The following is a 16,574-nucleotide window of genomic DNA, read 5'->3' on the forward strand; positions in this document are numbered from 1 at the left end:
ATTTCTCACTTCTTCCCTCTTTCCCTCTGTCTCTCTAGACAGCACATGCACCCTATACCAAAACAAACAACAACAACAACAAAATCTCTTCATTAGAATGGAAAACTAGAAGACATAAGACCTGTTTTACACTTTTGTTTTCAATATAGACAGACTTTCAATAAAATCTTAGCTTAGGGTATGTGTGCTTGCTAAAGAGTGACAGATAGAGGAAAAGTGAGAAATCGTTCCCCCCAGGAGAAATACCTATACCACAGTCCCTTCTCTTTCATTCTCCTCTCAGGATTTGGGCATGCCCACACATGTACCTGGCATGATCTTCAAGTTGCCAGGTTTGGGGCTCTAGTCTCCGTCACACATGGGGACTCCAGCAGCTTAACCACCACATTGATAGGCCCTCCCTAATATATTTGTAGATGTGAAGTCCCCTGAGACGTATGTCTACTGGAATGTCTTTCAAATCTCCCCCACAATAATATGAATGGTGACTTAGAAATAAAATTTTTCTTCAAGGTCAGCTCAACTATTATGGAATTCAACCTCTATTGTTCTTTGAGGTTTCTTATTTTCTGATTTTCTGAGACGGAATGAGTTTCCTTCTCTGTGTTGCATTGGGCCATCTTGTCACCATACAACTTCTTATATAACTGTGACATTGAAATTGCCCATTTACTTCTGTCTACCACCTCTTGGTCTCAGATATTTCTGAGTCTCAGTCTGTGATCCATCCCCATTTCAGCAGCCTCCAGTGGCATTCACACGCTCAGGGAAGTCGCCAGATGTGCACCTGGAACCCTCCCACATGGGTCAGCTTTGCAGAGCACCGCCCTGTGCTCCACCGCTCCTAGCCGCTATAGCACTTTACAGATAGAAGGGAGCCAGAAGTGAGGGCAAGGACAATAAATGCAGTATAAAAAGATTGTCCACATAATATGAAGTTAAGTTTTCAAATGTTGGAGTAGTTACATTCACACAAATTAAAGCTGCAGGAAAAAGGCCTCTATAATATTTCAAAGCTAATAAAGAACTGAAGGATTACTGAAGAAATAACAAGTCTATTTCAAGTACCATTTCAACAATTGTGTAGGAAGACAGGTCCATGTGCAATCTTGCAGATAGCGTTTGACACAGCTAAAATCCTTTCTTATTTTCTTGGACTTTGTCTATAACTTGTCTCACTAGCCCTGCCTTTTCACCCATTAGCCTGCACTTGAATAGCCCTCACAGAACTGATTTCTCAAGGAATCTTCACTGTTGAAGTAGAAGGTAGGAGTTGAAATATGATAGAAATGCGAAGAAAAGTAGAGCACAGCTCTCCACTAGAATACTGGAAATAATTCAGCATGCAAGAGAGCTGAGGAGAGTGTTGGATGGTCTTCTTTGACCTCCCTTGTCTTCATTTAAATTCTTCCCTGTATGTGTACTCAGCACACGGGGAGGAGTAGGAACTTTAAACAACGTGTCTTCACTCTGGGATGGTCCTTCTGGGAATCAAAGACTCACAGTAAGATGGACAGAGTGAGCTTCTATGGCAGATTCCCTGGCCTTGAAGTTAGATCAGGGCAGGAACCTCTCTGTAGTGAGGGGACAGTGAGGGCCCAGAGGGAGCCCAATCCCTGGAACACAACACAATGGCCATGAGACCTGGGCCTGCTCTACCTTATGCCATGTTCATCAAAGGTATCTGGGACCTGTTTATTTTCCTCAACCACTTACTTTAAGGCCCACTGACCTCATTTTTCTGCCAACCCCTATGTCAACTAGCAAACCCTTTGTGTTAACAGAGAAAAGGATGCTTCCTACAGTGAATGATAAACTCTAAGACGATCATTTCCAATTCAGGCAATTCCAGCGCTCATCAACCACCCCACAGGTATAAACTGGAGTCAACTTCCAAACACCCACAGCACATTGGTTACTGTATACAATGGACCTAATGTTTATGTCTTCTCAATATTTGCATGTTGAAATCTAATTCCCATTGAGATAGTTACAGAAAGTGAGTCTTGGAGAAGTGATTAGGTCATGAGATGGGGCTCTCATGAATGAGATGAATGTCCTTACCAAGCTCTGAAGAGAGTAGAGTTCTTTCCTTCCACCATATGAGGGCAGCACTACAAGTCACCATCTATGAACCACAAAGTGGGCTCTCAAAAACGTCCAACATACTATACTAGTTCCTTGGTCATGCACCTCTCAGCCTCCAGAACTATGAGAAACAAATGCTATATGCACACTCAAAAGTCATATGTGGCCCAGCCTAATGGCACAGTCAAAAGCAAACTGAATTATATGCTAAAAGCCACATGGACGACTACAAATTCAAATCCCTGGGCTGGCTTGCAAATAAACTGGGTACACTTGTGCATGCCTAAGAACCTGATGTTCTGGAAGGATTCATGATCTGATGAGACACTGTTAAGGGGTCTCTTTCTCTCTTTCTGTGCTGGATGCACACATTCTACCCTGAATAACATATAATTACATTATTATATTTAAACCACAGAGTTTACAGTATTTTATTATAGTATCTCTAAAGAACTAAGTCTGAAACATTTAAAGTAAATTACCACATAGATAAAATAAAAATTTGGTCCAGTGACAACTTGTTATTATCATAAACCATTGTCTCCTTATTTTCCCACCAGCATAAACAACTGTATTGGCCCTTGAAACTGCATCCATTACCCCTACTTTCTGTCTAAGCAAAGGGGATGAGTATAATCCATCATTCTAAGTAATCATTCCAATCTTACCTATGTTAATATAATCACTCAATATATACAGTTGAACATTAACATGTGACTACTTCATGTATAGTCTTGTTCATTAAATATTTTTAATACATGAATGATTAATGGATCATAATATTCTATTACTAGTAGTAAACATTCTTTAAAATTTATTTTATACATTCAATGACTACATCACTACAGCTTATAAAATAAATTTACCCAACATGAATACACTTCACACCAGTTCAGTTGAAGATATACTACATGTTATCATCAACAGACAGTCTGCCATTTCTGTGTCCCCTTAAATATCTGGCCTCTCTAATTTTCTCTTTGATTCTTTTCCTCTCACTCTCCTCCTCTTCTACCTCTTTCCACACTGTCTCCAGTATCTATAACTGTTTTCTGTGCTTCCATATCCTTTATAATCTTTCAGTTTTCACATCCACCATAGAGTGTGGATAGTCAGTATATATATATAGTGGTTACATATAGTGTCTCTCTTTCATAGCCTGGTTTGCTTCATTCAGCAGTAAATCTTCCATATTATCTACATTCTATCAAATGCTAGGGTCTTGTTTTTTATAACTGAGTAGTATTCCATAGGGTATATGTGCCACACTTTTCAATTAATTCATCTGTTCATGGACATTTGGGTTGGTTCCATGTCTTAGCAATTGTGAATAATGCTGCAATAAACATAAATGTGCAAACACTTTGCTGAATGAGCATTCTCCTATCCTTTGGTTAGCTACCCAGGAGTACAATTGTTGGATCATATGGTTGTTTTACTTGCAGATCTTTGAGGAATTTCCATATTGATAATTTGTCTTATTCTTTCGCCCAAACTACTTTGTATGTAATGTTTTCAGAGGTAGAGCCAACTCTTCCTGCAGCTAAAAAGATATATTCACCAAAAAAATCACAAGCCAATATCTGTATTTCCTTAGGAAATGTAGCACTAAACATCATTGTGTGGTGGACACTCTTTGAAGGCATAGTATCTTGTTCAACTATTCTATGTATCTGAGGTTCAAACCCCATATCCAACATTCTATCAGCTTCATATAACACCAAGTACTCGCAGAAGTCTAATCCCATTTTTCCTCTTTCCATCATATCCACTAGCTATCCTGGGGTGGCTACTAAGAAGTGTCATCCACGGTGTAAGTCTTGAATCTGCTGACCAATATTAGCATCACCATAAACCACACAAGGAGAAACTCGAGATCAGTATGAAAATTTCCTGATTTCTTCATAAATCTGTACCACTAATTCTCTGGTTGGTGCTAACACCAAGAAAATTGGGCATTATTATGGTGCCCATATCCTCCATTTTCCTTCATGGCCCTAAAAGCCTCACTTGAACCAACTGAGTAAATCTGGCTCAAGATGGGCAAGAGAAATGCTGCAGTTTTCCCTGCTGTTTGGGCGCAAGCCATCAAGTCTACTTTTCTCTTTGATAACAGGAATAGCATGCTTTTGCACTGGAGTTGGGAGAGTATAACAGGTAAGCTCAATGTTTCCCATGATGATTTTTCCCATCTCAACATCACTAAAGCTTTCAATGTGTGGAGGACAGTTGTTGCCTGTTGCCTCAACCAGAATGTCATCATATTTCTCAAAGTTAATCCTAGTGTTGCCTCCAGAGAAGAGCTCCTATTTCAATCATTCACTTGGTGAGAGTAGTTTTGATCAATCATCTTCATCTGATTTGTCACACCAGCAACTATTTCTATGAACAAATTTGCCAGAGCCACCATAGTCACTCTGCCCACAATCATCAAACCTTCCTCTTGATCCACTTCCTCGATCACTGAAGAACTAGACTTCCCTCATGAATCACTAAGAGATCCAAAACTGCTGTACACATCCTTATCTTTATTTAAGCTCCAGCCACAACTATCTTTATCACAGAATCCTTCAGCTGCTTCCCTGTTCCTTAAATGAGGAGGGATATAACAGCCTTTGCTGGCTGTACTTCCTCCACTCTGATTATCAAAGAGTTCAGGTCTAGGCCAGCAAACTGCTGGTCCAGCCCAAGTGCTTTTTTTACCGCCACATGACTCATCTCTGAAGAGTACCGAGAACTCAGAGTCTTCCGCTGCTAAGCGAGTGTGTCTAGTACACTGCAAAGGCCCTCTCACAGAACTGAGGCTCTCCATAGCATGGGTTTTGGAACAAGATTTCTTACATTCAAATCTTACTTGATAGTGCTGTGATTTTCTTTTTTAAAAAAATTATGTATTGACTTAATTCCATTTATTAATATTATTAATTTTTTATTTAACCAGAGAGAGACACAGAGAGAAAGGGAAAATGAGAAAGCAAGCTACCAGGTATGGGACTTGAGCCACAGTCAGCCATAGGGGAATCCAGTCCCCTTAACCACCATGCCACCCGCCAACCCCAGTTCTGTGATTATTGTTATTAAATCTCTTCATAACATTATACTAATATTTTGATAAGAAAATATGGGACAATCTATGTAAAGTTATCACCGGGTCTGATCAAGTGTGCAATAATTGGGAGCTATCTTTACTCATTTTTTTTATTATTCATTAAATGCTTGGTTATGTGCTGAAAGTTTCAAAATGTATGTATAAGAAGAGGACATTCCCTCAGGCACTTAGAATCCTCATTACTAACCGTGAGTAACCAGATCCATTGACAATGCATCTAATATTGAATGCAGTTGGATCTTAAAAAAATATTTTATGAGGGAACCAGCAGTTAGCGTAATGGCTATGTCGCTGGACTCCCACGTAGTCGACCGCGGTTCATGTCCCGGACCCGGTGGCTTAAAAACTCACTCCTGGCGCGTGTGCGTGCGTGCCCAAGATCCCGAGAGGAGAATGGAGGAGAAGGGATTGCAGTGTGACCATCCCCCCTGGGGGGTGATTTCTCGCTTTCTGTCTCTATGTCTCTCTCTGTCTGTCTGGCGAGCGCACGCGCCCTACAGTGAAAATCTCTCCCCAAAAAAAGAAACATATTTTATGAGGCTCTCTCATCCCTATGCTTCTCAAATTGACTCCCAAACATAAGATAAATAGCATTATTAGAAATGATTCAACAAAGCTCTTTGTTGTTATTGTCACAAACAGTCTCTATGGTCTTTTCAATAATAAAATCTGAAGGATCTAGTGGAAAACCCCTGTCAAACACTCACATTGCTTCAGCGCTCAACCACTCCTTTTGTGAATGTTGAGCAATGTCCTTAGCTTCAGTGCTTTCAGTTTCACAGAGGCTGTTCTTCTGTTTCCTCTTTCCTGTTGCCTAATCATCAGGTCTCTGAAGAAGATTTGGAAAGCCTCAGAACACTGGAGGGATAAAGTAAAAACCTAAAGTTCCAGTGAGAGAGAAAAGTGGGAGAAAGCAGAGCTGCAAAATGCAGAAAAAAGAGGAAGAGGACAGGCACTCCTGAAACTTTCCTATGGAAGCTGCTTTCTTCTCCACTCTGAAGGTACCCTGGTCTGAGTAATACTGGGGTGGGGTCAGAGGCAGGATGGGTTTATAGGTCTCAGCTAGTTTCTAAAGTGATCATTTCCGGATAGGCTGCAGCTGAGTCTGAGGCAGGACACAGTTTCCCATAACCCTGCCTTTGTAGGCTGGAGCATGGCCCTTTACGTGCCTGCTCCTGCTGGATCCTATTAGGTTCCTTCAATAGTAGATCTTGAATCTGGAGTTAGGAATTTTTTAAGATAATTTCTTTCTAGACACTGTTTTAAATTACCATTATCTTTAGAAGTATCTGCCTAATAAAACTTAGCCTCCATTTCTTCATTACTTGCCAAATGCTATAGTCTAGGTAAGTTGAGTAACTGGGGATCTGCAAAATGAGGCAATGAGTGACTATAATTTGGGAGTTTTAAAAATCTTTGTGCGGCCATTTTTTCTAAGTCAGCCATTGATTCCCATTGCGATGGCGTGATTCCTCTTATAAAGTTGAAATGACTTTCAGCTTCTGGCCATCCCTCCTGGCTATTGTTGTAAAAGGAACTGGATCCAGGCATAGAAAATAAATGACTTTTTGCCACCTTCCCCTGAAAAGATTGCAAGCTAGCTAGGAGCAGGACTGGCATCCTATTATTATAATCCCTCGGCAGAGCTAGTAGGGAGTAATGAGCTCTATAGTGGGTGTAAGGAGCTCTGTATTTCAGGCTAAGAATGAAACCTCAAGTGCCTACAGTTGATATCTGTTTATATGTCAGAGAGCTCACAAATTTATGTTGCCGTCACATTAAGTTACAGAAATTGAGACACTGAAGTTAACGGTACAGAGTTAAGGCATTACTCAAGAAATACTTTAACTTTATTAAATTATCAAAATTATCAAATTGCCAAGCCTGGTTAAAAGAGTATGTCTCTAATTATGTATCTAATTATACATAATTGGTCTCCCATATCTGTCACTTCAGCAACCACAGAGTCAACCAACTGTGGATGCAGCCAGGCTCCCCCGATTACTATGAAATGGAGGGAAGAAATAACTGGAGAAGTTTATCGACATATTTTCCTTTTCACTTAAGTTTGATGCTAAGTCACCTTTGTATGATTTTGTAAGATACAGCACTAGGGGAAGCTGGGCAAATGGTATATGTAAACTCCCTTGTACTCATTTTGTAACTTTTCTGTGAGTCTATTTCAAAACAATTTTTTTCCTTTTTTTACATTTTTGCTATAGAGCATGTGTGCTCACAAGAGAGATGCAGAGAGACAGGCAGAGAAATGAAAAGAAACCTCTCCCAGGGAGTTGGTCATGCTACAATTACTTGTCCTCTATTCTCCTTCCAGGATTTTGGGCACCCATACACATCCACCCAGTGGGATTTTCAAGTCACTAGGTCCATGACTCAAACTGCATTTGGTCATGTGAGAGTCTAGTACCTTAGCCACCACACCACCTCCTGACCCGAAAACAAAGTAAATATCAAGAAGAACCACTGGTGGGGCCAGTAGTGGCATGGTGGTTAAGGTGCTGGACACTCACACATGGCCAACCATGGTTTGAGTGTCAGTCCTGGTGGACTGGCTTCTAACCTTTTCCTCTCTCTCTCTCCTTCTCTGTCTCTCTCTGGTCAAATTAAAATAAATGAGCAAATAAATTGAATAAAGGCAGTTCTTTAAAAAAAAAAGAAAGAAAGAAAGAAAAAAGAAGAACCTGAGGACCATTCTATAGGGCAGCCTTAAAGGGCATCAGGACTTTTAAAAATGTTCATTGAACAAAGTTCAAGGACTATAATTAAGAAATTCTTTATACTGTAAATTAGTTCAGGTAAGTGACTAAAATTATTTCCCATTCTAACTTTTCCCTTACAGATAAAGAAACACTCTACAGATGGCCTCAGCAGACTTCATGCCAGGCCCAGTGTGTCTCATTGAGAACACTGAAGGGCAGCTAGTGGCCAATCAGGATGCTCTGAATATCCTGTCCGCTATTACACAGCCTGTCGTGGTGGTGGCTATTGCGGGCTCCTCCCGCACAGGCAAATCCTACCTGATGAACAGGCTGGCTGGGGAAAAAGAGGGGGAACGGGCTGGCTGGGAAAAAAGAGGGTGAGTGGCAGCAGCAGATCTTGGATAGTCACCTTCTGTGCACCCACTGTTGGCATCCAGGAGAGGGTGAGGGAAGAAGGTTAGAGGTGGGAATGAACTGTGAAACTAACTTCCAACCCAATGGGCTTCTTAGGATCACGCTGGAGGATTACAGTCAACTCACTCTTCCTACTTTGCCTTGAGTTTCCCATTGAAAAGAAAAAGTGTGCCTTTCTGGAAGAAATAAATAAAGGAAATTATAATGAATAGTGAATTATAAAGCATTTACTGAAAAGTACATGTAGTAACAGCAAGTTTCCACTAAACTTTGAGCTAAAATAAATGTTTCTATTGAATGTTCTAATTTCCCTTTTCTATCATTGTAATTAAGATCAATATTCATTGTACACTAGTTTATCTCCTTTAACTGTGTATGCTAATTTTTTAAGAGAGAATTTTTGCTATAGAGGGTGTCTGCTCACAAAAGATAGAGACAGAGAGACAGAAAGCAAGAAATTATTCCCCAGGGGGAATGACCATGCTGCAACCCTTTCTCCATTCTCCTCTCAGGATTTCAGGCATGTATGCACATGCACCCAGTATAATTTTCAAGTCTCTGGGTCCATGACTTGAACCATGATCAACTATGTGGGAGTTCAGCAACATAACCATTACACCCTCCGTTGGTCCATGTAAGTTCACTTTTGTCTCAGTTTTCAAAAGCAGTTGCTATTTAATTTCCTTCCCTGCATATTCTCACTCTCCTTTGCAGGCTTCTCTTTGGGATCCACAATGCAGTCTCACACCAAGGGAATCTGGATGTGGTGTATGCCTCATCCCAAGAAGCCAAACCACACCTTGGTTCTGCTTGACACAGAGGGCCTGGGAGATGTAGAGAAGGTATAAAGTAAATCTTTTAAATTCTATTTATGTCAGATCAATAACCTTCCTTGCACTAGCACTCCCACTTCTTGATTTATGCTTGTAATTATATTCTTTTTAAAATTTTCCACAGTGCACATGTGCCCACCAGAGAGAGAGAAAGTTGAGAAAAACCCTTTAGGGATACATGGGCAGGCCACAATCCTCTCCCCTCCATTCTCCTCTCAGGATTTTGGGCACTCATGCACAAGCATCTGCCATGTTTTCCAAATTTCTGGATCTGGGACTTGAGCCACATAGTCACGTGGCATCCAGCCCCTTCAACCACCATGGTACCAGCTGACCTGATGTATTACTCTTTAAATGTGTTTGGTAAACATTGATAGTGGTCAATAAGTTTAATTGATTAATTATGGTTCAACCCACAAAAAGACTAATGACTTTTCAAGTCATTTTTCTATCATATCATAGCAAAATGTTTTCTCAAGGCTGATGAAGGTGCCCCTAAACTTCACAAAGCAGTATACAAACATGTCTGTCTTTTCACAGTGGGGATCCAGAAAGAAAATAAGAATGCTCATATCCACAGCAACACTACAAGTAGGCAATGTGTAAAATCTAATGATAACATCTTTGTTCATTAGAGATCATATATTTGCACTCCACAAATTTGGGATCGAGAAAACTCTTACCTTAGAGCTTATTTTATTGTTATTACTATCTAAAAAGTTTCTTCTCATTACATGGCAAAGGAATGAAATAGGGTCATAAACTAAGTTCATGATACCGTTTTCAATTTTAACAGCAGACCAAACAGCTATTATTATTGAGCGTTTATGTGCTTCACATTCTCATATATACATTTATAAATAATGCTTTATTTGGGGCCCAGCAGGTGGTATTGCTGTTAAGGCCCTGGACTCCCACATGGCTGACCCCCAGTTGAGTCTCAAACCTGGTGGGTAGCTTTCTCATTTTCCCTTTCTCTATCTCTAGAAAAAAAAAATAGTAATAATAACACATACCATTTTTAAAAAATGCTTCATTTAAATTATGTAATATTACATATTAAAATTTATAAATTCATTGCATAAATGAGAAAAAAATTATAGCATAGGTAAGTGACGTACCTAAGTTTCCACAGTTAATAGAAGACAGAGCTGGGTTCAGTCATTGCCTATTAGTATTGAAGGCACATTCTCTTTCTCTTCAATGTGGCTTCTGCACTGATTTTTAGGGTGACAACCAGAATGACTCCTGGATTTTTGCCCTGGCAATCCTTCTGAGCAGCACCTTTGTATACAATAATACGGGAACTATCGACCAGCAGGCCATGGACAAACTACAGTATCCTTTTCTGTGGTCTAGAACAGTACTAAACCTAGATAAGAACTGCTTTGTTTTCAGCAGATACAGAGGTGGGCAAGTATTGAAGAAGTGATGGGTCTTCTCTTTAATAAATCCCACTATGCTCAACATCCCAGTTTACCTGTCCTTATTAGAAGTTCAAATCCCTCCATCACATTTGTTCTTAGAATCAGCTGAACAAGAATCACATCCCCTATTATACTTAACCTTCCCTGGCAAGCTTGCAAGTTCTTCAAAACTCATGTGCTCACTTCAGCCAATCTCTATATCCTGCTCGTTTTTTCTAAATGTTATCTTTTAATTGATACCTTGCTATGTGCTGTGGACAATATTTTCACACAGAGCTCCCAAGTGGCCTTATGTGGTATCTTGCATGTCATCGTTTCCAGACATGAGTTAGGTATCCTCTTCATTTCTTTTATAGTTTATAAACACTTTTTCATTCCTCTGCCAATAAAGAGAGAACTTCCTTTGAGGCTATGTCTTCATGTTATATTACTCTCCTTTATTGTAATCATCTACTGACCTCTCAGTAAAGGCACCTCAATTGTTAAAAATCTTTCATTCCTAATGTGTTTTTAGAGACTAATAATCAATAGATACTCATCTAACTCTCTGATCGCTCAGTTCTATCACATCTTCTTATCTTTTCCTTCGTCCTCCCATACCACCTAATCTTAGTCATTATCAATAACCTCATCATTTCTAGGGACTTAGGTATAAGCACTGCACTGAATTAGTTTTCATCAGGGTCACCACAATCCATAATATTTTTACAGGAGGGCATATACATTTGCCAGAGTGAAAGAAAGAGAAAAAGAAGAGGAGAGGGAATAACCCCCTACAATCCTGTCCCCATCTCTCACTGCTTTTGAGATTTTGGGCATGCACACACATCCAGCTTATTTCTTAAGACACCAGGTCTGGACATGAACTATGGGTGATCGTGTGAGATAAGACTGCCTTATCCACAAGGCCCTGGAACTTGTCCCACGTTCTGATAACTGATGGGAATTCTCATCTTATTTGATCACTGAGCACCATTCATCAAGTTTATCTTTTCCTCCTTTCTGAAACACTTAGTTGTGTGTAGAATACCACAAGTTTCCTAATTTTCCACCTCTCTCATTGGTAGAACTTTTACTTTGTTGTACCTTCTATTCCTTCTTGGCCTCTACAATAATTATTGAATTCTTGTGCTTCTTCCCTTTTTTTCTCTACTTCAAGTTCCTAGGTGTTCTCATCCAGCTTCCAGACTTTCAGTAGTAACTGTATGTTCATCACCATTAAATCTGTATTTCCTGTCATAACCAAGTTCAAACTTTTGTATCTAGGTGCTGAAGCAACATCTCTGTTTAGACATGTAAGATATCTCAACTTCAAAGCCAAAAAACAAAAACTTTTAATTTTCTTGGATAAAACTGTCCTATGTCTTTCCCATCACAGTGAATTCTAATACCATTTATAAAGGTATTCAGATCAAAAACTAAGCAATGGTTCTCAAAGATTCATTTCCTCGTATCCTAGAAATGATACTCAACAAATCCTCATACCTTCTTGAAGGTATTTTCTTAGAATGAAAAATTCTCGGGAACCAGCAGTTAGCGTAATGGCTATGTCGCTGGACTCCCACGTAGTCGACCGTGGTTCGCGTCCTGGACCCGGTGGCTTAAAACTCACGCCGGACGCGTGTGTGTGCGTGCCCAAGATCCCGAGAGGAGAATGGAGGAGAAGGGATTGCGGCGTGACCATCCCCCCTGGGGGGTGATTTCTCGCTTTCTGTCTCTGTCTCTCTCTGTCTGTCTGGCGAGCGCACGCGCCCTATAGAGAAAATCTCTCCCCAAAAAAAGAAAAAAGAAAAAATAAATAAAGAATGAAAAATTCTCACTGCGTCTCTCTGACCATGACCTCTCATTTTGGTTATCTCCTCAACTACCTCACTCTTCTCTTTACCTGTACTCTTGACTTTCACAAATGCGACACTACCAGGAAATAATATACTTTTAAAAATATTTTAAAGATACCTCCTCTCTTCCCTCAAAACCCACCAATAGCTTCTATTACCTTTAGATTAAATTTGAAACTTCGTACTTTGTTTTATGGAGCTTATGTTTTGTTTTGTTTTGTTTACTGTAGAGTATTTGCACTTGCAAAGGAGAGACAGACCAGAGAGAGAGACAGAGAGAAAATGAGAAATCACTCCCTCGGGGGGAATGGCCACGCCACAATCCCTTCTCTTCCATTCTCTTCTCAGGATTTTAAGCACAGACACACACACATAGCATGTCTTTCAAGCCTCTGGTACTAGGATTTGAACCATGGATTAGCCATGTGGGATCCAGTGCCTTAATCACTAAGCTGCCTGCTGGCCTTGAACCCTATTTCTTTTATGACTTTTGCCCTATCACACTGGACTTCTTGATATATAGTGGATATACCATAGCCTCAGAGAGACATTACCAGTACAGTTACATAAACCAGCATTACCTGCAAAGAGTTATCTCTACTCTTTTACCTAGGTTAGTATCCTTCAGGGCAATTGTCATCAATACCTGAGATTTCATTATATTTTTGTTTCCTATTTTATTATCTGTATCCCTCACTAGCATGTAATGTCTATAATGGCAATGTCTAAGTGCAATATTTTTAGTCTGTAGGACAGTGCATAGTTTATATTAAGAGCTCAATAAATGTCTGTGAGTGAATACATTCTGTCAGCAAATGTATTTGAATGAATGAATGAGCTAATAAAAGGAAAAGTATTTAAGGTAAGCATTGAATGAAAACACATCATAAAAATTGTCACTTTGGGGATCAGCAGGTGGAATGGTGGTTAAGGGCACTGGACTCCCACTTGGCAGACCATGGTTCAAGTCCTGGACCTGAGGCTTGCTTTCTCACTTTCTCTCTCTCTCTCTCTCTCTCTCCCTCCCTCTCTGGTCAAATCTCTCTTATTCTGTCCCTCTCTGGTCAAATTAAATAAATAAATAAATAAATAAATAAATAAATAAATAAAGTAATTTTTTAAAGTTGGCACTTTTTCTGTAGTTTTCTTAATCTATTAGCTATGTGACAGAACTGTCAGATCAAATCAGAGCAAAATCTTCACCTAATGATAGTAAGGTAGACGACTCAGACAACTTTGTGAGCTTCTTTCCAGTTTTTGTGTGGACTTTGAGAGATTTCTGCCTGGACCTAGAAGTAAATGGACAACCCATCACTGCTGATGAGTACCTAGAGCGGTCACTGAAGCTAAAACAAGGTTACTGGGCTGATGGTTGGTTGGGTAACAAATAGCGAACGACATCAGAATTACCTTCTCTGAGTATTTCATGATGGGTGAAGTCTTTTTACAAGCAAAATGAGAAATAGTGATTGCCTGGTTAAAAAAATTGGAATAATAATAACAATGAAAAGATATTGAATGATGAAGTGGGGATTTTAATGTCTCAGTATTGACTGACATGCATGGCATTCCCTTTTGAAAAAGCAATGGAATACACTGTAAAGTTATATGTGATTCAATGTAATATAAACAAGATTATGATAATAATAAATAAATTTAAAAATAAAAGAATTACCTTCTCTGTGTAGGTGATGACAATTATGAGATTATAATTTAGTAACTATATTTTCCTTACTATTCTGTCTGTCTTGGTTAGATCAATAAGATCTTATTTTAAATTGCATGACCTACCTCTCCTTAGAGACTTTTTCCCTTCTATCCCTTTAATCTTCATTTATTCTTCATTATTTATTCTTCATTCATGCAGGCTTTGTGAAAATTATAAAGTTGAAGGATCCTGTATTGTAAGTCAGTAGTTAGAAATTGTGCTGTCTCAAATTTTCATCCCTGCAGAAACTGATCCAAAAAGCAAAAGCTTTAATGAGGCCCGACTGTGCATCCAAAAGTTCTTCCCAAAGACAAAGTGCTTTGTATTCGATCGGCCTACTCAGAGGAAATACCTTAAACATCTGGGGCAGCTACAGGACAAAGATCTGAACCCTGAATTCACAGAACAAGTTGCAGAATTCTGTTCCTATATCCTAAGCCAATCCAGTGCCAAAACGATCTCGGGTGGCATCACTGTCAACGGACCCCGTGAGTTGCTTTCTCCCTACACTCCTTTTTTCTCTAATTTAATTTTATTTATTATTATTATTTAATTTGCTATAGGACACGTACACTCACCAGAGAGAAACAGAGAGAGAAAGATAAAGTTAGAAAGCAAACTGCCAGGTCTGGGACTTGAACCTCAGTCAACTATGTGAGAACTGAGTACCTTAACCATAATGCCACCTACTGGCTCTCCCTACCCTCCTTGCCTGCACTTCCTTTTTGCTAATTTCAGAGGATAAATGAAGAAGACCAAAGGGTCTCTTCTGACCAATATGTAGACTAATGATGCCAAGGAAAACACAACACAAAGATCACATTATGAACTTTATATGAAACTAACACTGTTTCTAATATCACCTCACATTTACAACAGCAAGGTGAAAACAAGAAAATTAGAATCTATTTGGTTGTCCTGAAAATCATGATGTATTTTTCTGTTTTTCTATGTAAAAATACATCATGACTTTCCCAATGACCCAATAGTTCTGCTCTAGTAACTTTATCAATATTTAGCCCCGTGTTTGTGAAATAGCCTTACAAGAGATATATTCAAAGCAGCAAAGTCAGAAAAAAAAAAAGCAAATACCATTCGTAAGTGAGATCCATTGACGTAGGTAGTATGATTCTATTCTTCATCTACTTAAAAAAAATATAGGAAATGCTAATACCTAATGCAGTACCAACTTCTAGGAGTAAAAATGGATAAAAGCAATGTGATTTATCTCCCCATTCTAGCATAGAGACAAAAGAAACCTTAAAAAGTATAGAAGAAGAAGAACAATAAATAGTGATTAACATAACAAATCAAAAGTAATAGACTACTATAAGAGTTTAAAGGGTCTATGTCTGTGGAATATAATTTAGATGGGGAGACAGAGAATATTTGCCTGTGAAACTGACATGTGAGAGGAGAACTTAAAAGTGGATAAGAGTAACCTAAAGAACAGGAAGAGATTACTTTACGTAAAGAGATAATGTATTCAACAACGCATGGGGCAGGAAAAGTAGAAACAACTGCAACTTCAAGAAAATAGAAGAAATTCAGGTGATTAGCACAAGAGTAAATAATTAGAGACATATGCAAAGGTCAAACCTTCAAAGAGTTGACAAATGACTTCAAGATTAGAGTTTGTTCTAAGTTCTATGGGAGGATCTTAAAGAAGTTTTGATAATGAGCTAAAGTTACCTAATTTATATATTACAAGTATCTTTCTGGATATTTTGTGAATTATCAGAGTCCTGTAAGGGAGAGAATGAGATGGATGTTATTTGCAAATTGTTTAAGAATAAATGGAGAAATGCCATCTTCCAGATCCCCAAAATACTCATACATAAATCTGATGTGTGTCCTGGCATGTTCAGGGAAGCTATGCTCTAAACTCCATCTTCCAGACCCCTGAAATACTCAGACAAGGGCTTTAGCTAGAATGTCATATCTGCAGATTAACCAGAAAACTATAGAACTAAGATTGATCTCAAATAAGCCAACAGAAGCTCTTGGAAAGATTTCCTGGCACCATAAACAGTTCTGCCTGGCAGAGAGGATTAGAGAAGCTATATGAAAGAATTTGGACTATTAAATAACCTGGACTTTTCCAGCCCAACATTGCAATCAGTAGAGATTGCAAAAGAACAACCACAACCAGAGGATTATCTTGAAGAAGACTTTGAAGGAAGAAAAAGAGACTGATCTTTCCTAGTAGATGGTATATCACAGAATATTTGGTAGGCAGGGCTGAATTGAGGTTTATGTGTGACTTGTGTGCTGGGTGTTGGCTTTCCAACAGTTTGAGTAGTTGACAGGTAAATATTTCTAAAAAATATTTAAAACCATACTCTGTTGTTATAGAGTCACAAACAAAATTTTAACAAATATTTTGAACATTATCTTTAAAATTCAGTGTTTTGAAATTTTGAAAGTTTTTCTTTTTTTT

At 38.9% G+C, this 16,574-nt stretch overlaps 1 protein-coding gene, 1 long non-coding RNA gene and 1 pseudogene across 6 annotated transcripts in view; 1 reads left to right on the top strand and 2 right to left on the bottom strand.

Annotated features, from left to right (window-relative positions):
- Positions 1–2,023: 2,023 nt before the first annotated feature.
- On the bottom strand, positions 2,024–4,806 carry LOC102479752 (ATP-dependent RNA helicase DDX3X pseudogene; annotated as a pseudogene).
- Positions 4,807–5,989: 1,183 nt separating this feature from the next.
- The window catches only part of LOC102503283 (guanylate-binding protein 2), a 24,999-nt gene continuing 14,414 nt past the window's right edge, over positions 5,990–16,574 (top strand). For 2 of the 5 annotated variants that reach the window (XR_003548878.1, XM_006140178.3), the window contains exons 1-6: positions 5,990–6,198; positions 8,055–8,263; positions 9,043–9,170; positions 10,390–10,499; positions 13,586–13,782; positions 14,380–14,622. Coding sequence is in view for 1 of the 5 variants with exons in the window: in XM_006140178.3 (XP_006140240.1) it covers positions 8,074–8,263; positions 9,043–9,170; positions 10,390–10,499; positions 13,586–13,782; positions 14,380–14,622 (868 nt within the window). In the remaining 4 variants the exon portion in view is untranslated. The other 3 variants (XR_003548879.1, XR_003548880.1, XR_003548881.1) reach the window with 3 other exon arrangements.
- LOC102502999 (uncharacterized) overlaps positions 13,975–16,574 on the bottom strand; it is a 14,963-nt gene continuing 12,363 nt past the window's right edge. The window contains exon 3 of the long non-coding RNA XR_003548883.1: positions 13,975–14,382. This is a non-coding gene — a long non-coding RNA (uncharacterized LOC102502999). The remainder of the gene's footprint in view (positions 14,383–16,574) is intronic.

This window comes from Tupaia chinensis, unplaced genomic scaffold (assembly GCF_000334495.1).
Source record: "Tupaia chinensis unplaced genomic scaffold, TupChi_1.0 Scaffold000023_1, whole genome shotgun sequence".
In the NCBI taxonomy this organism is placed as follows: Eukaryota; Metazoa; Chordata; class Mammalia; order Scandentia; family Tupaiidae; genus Tupaia; species Tupaia belangeri.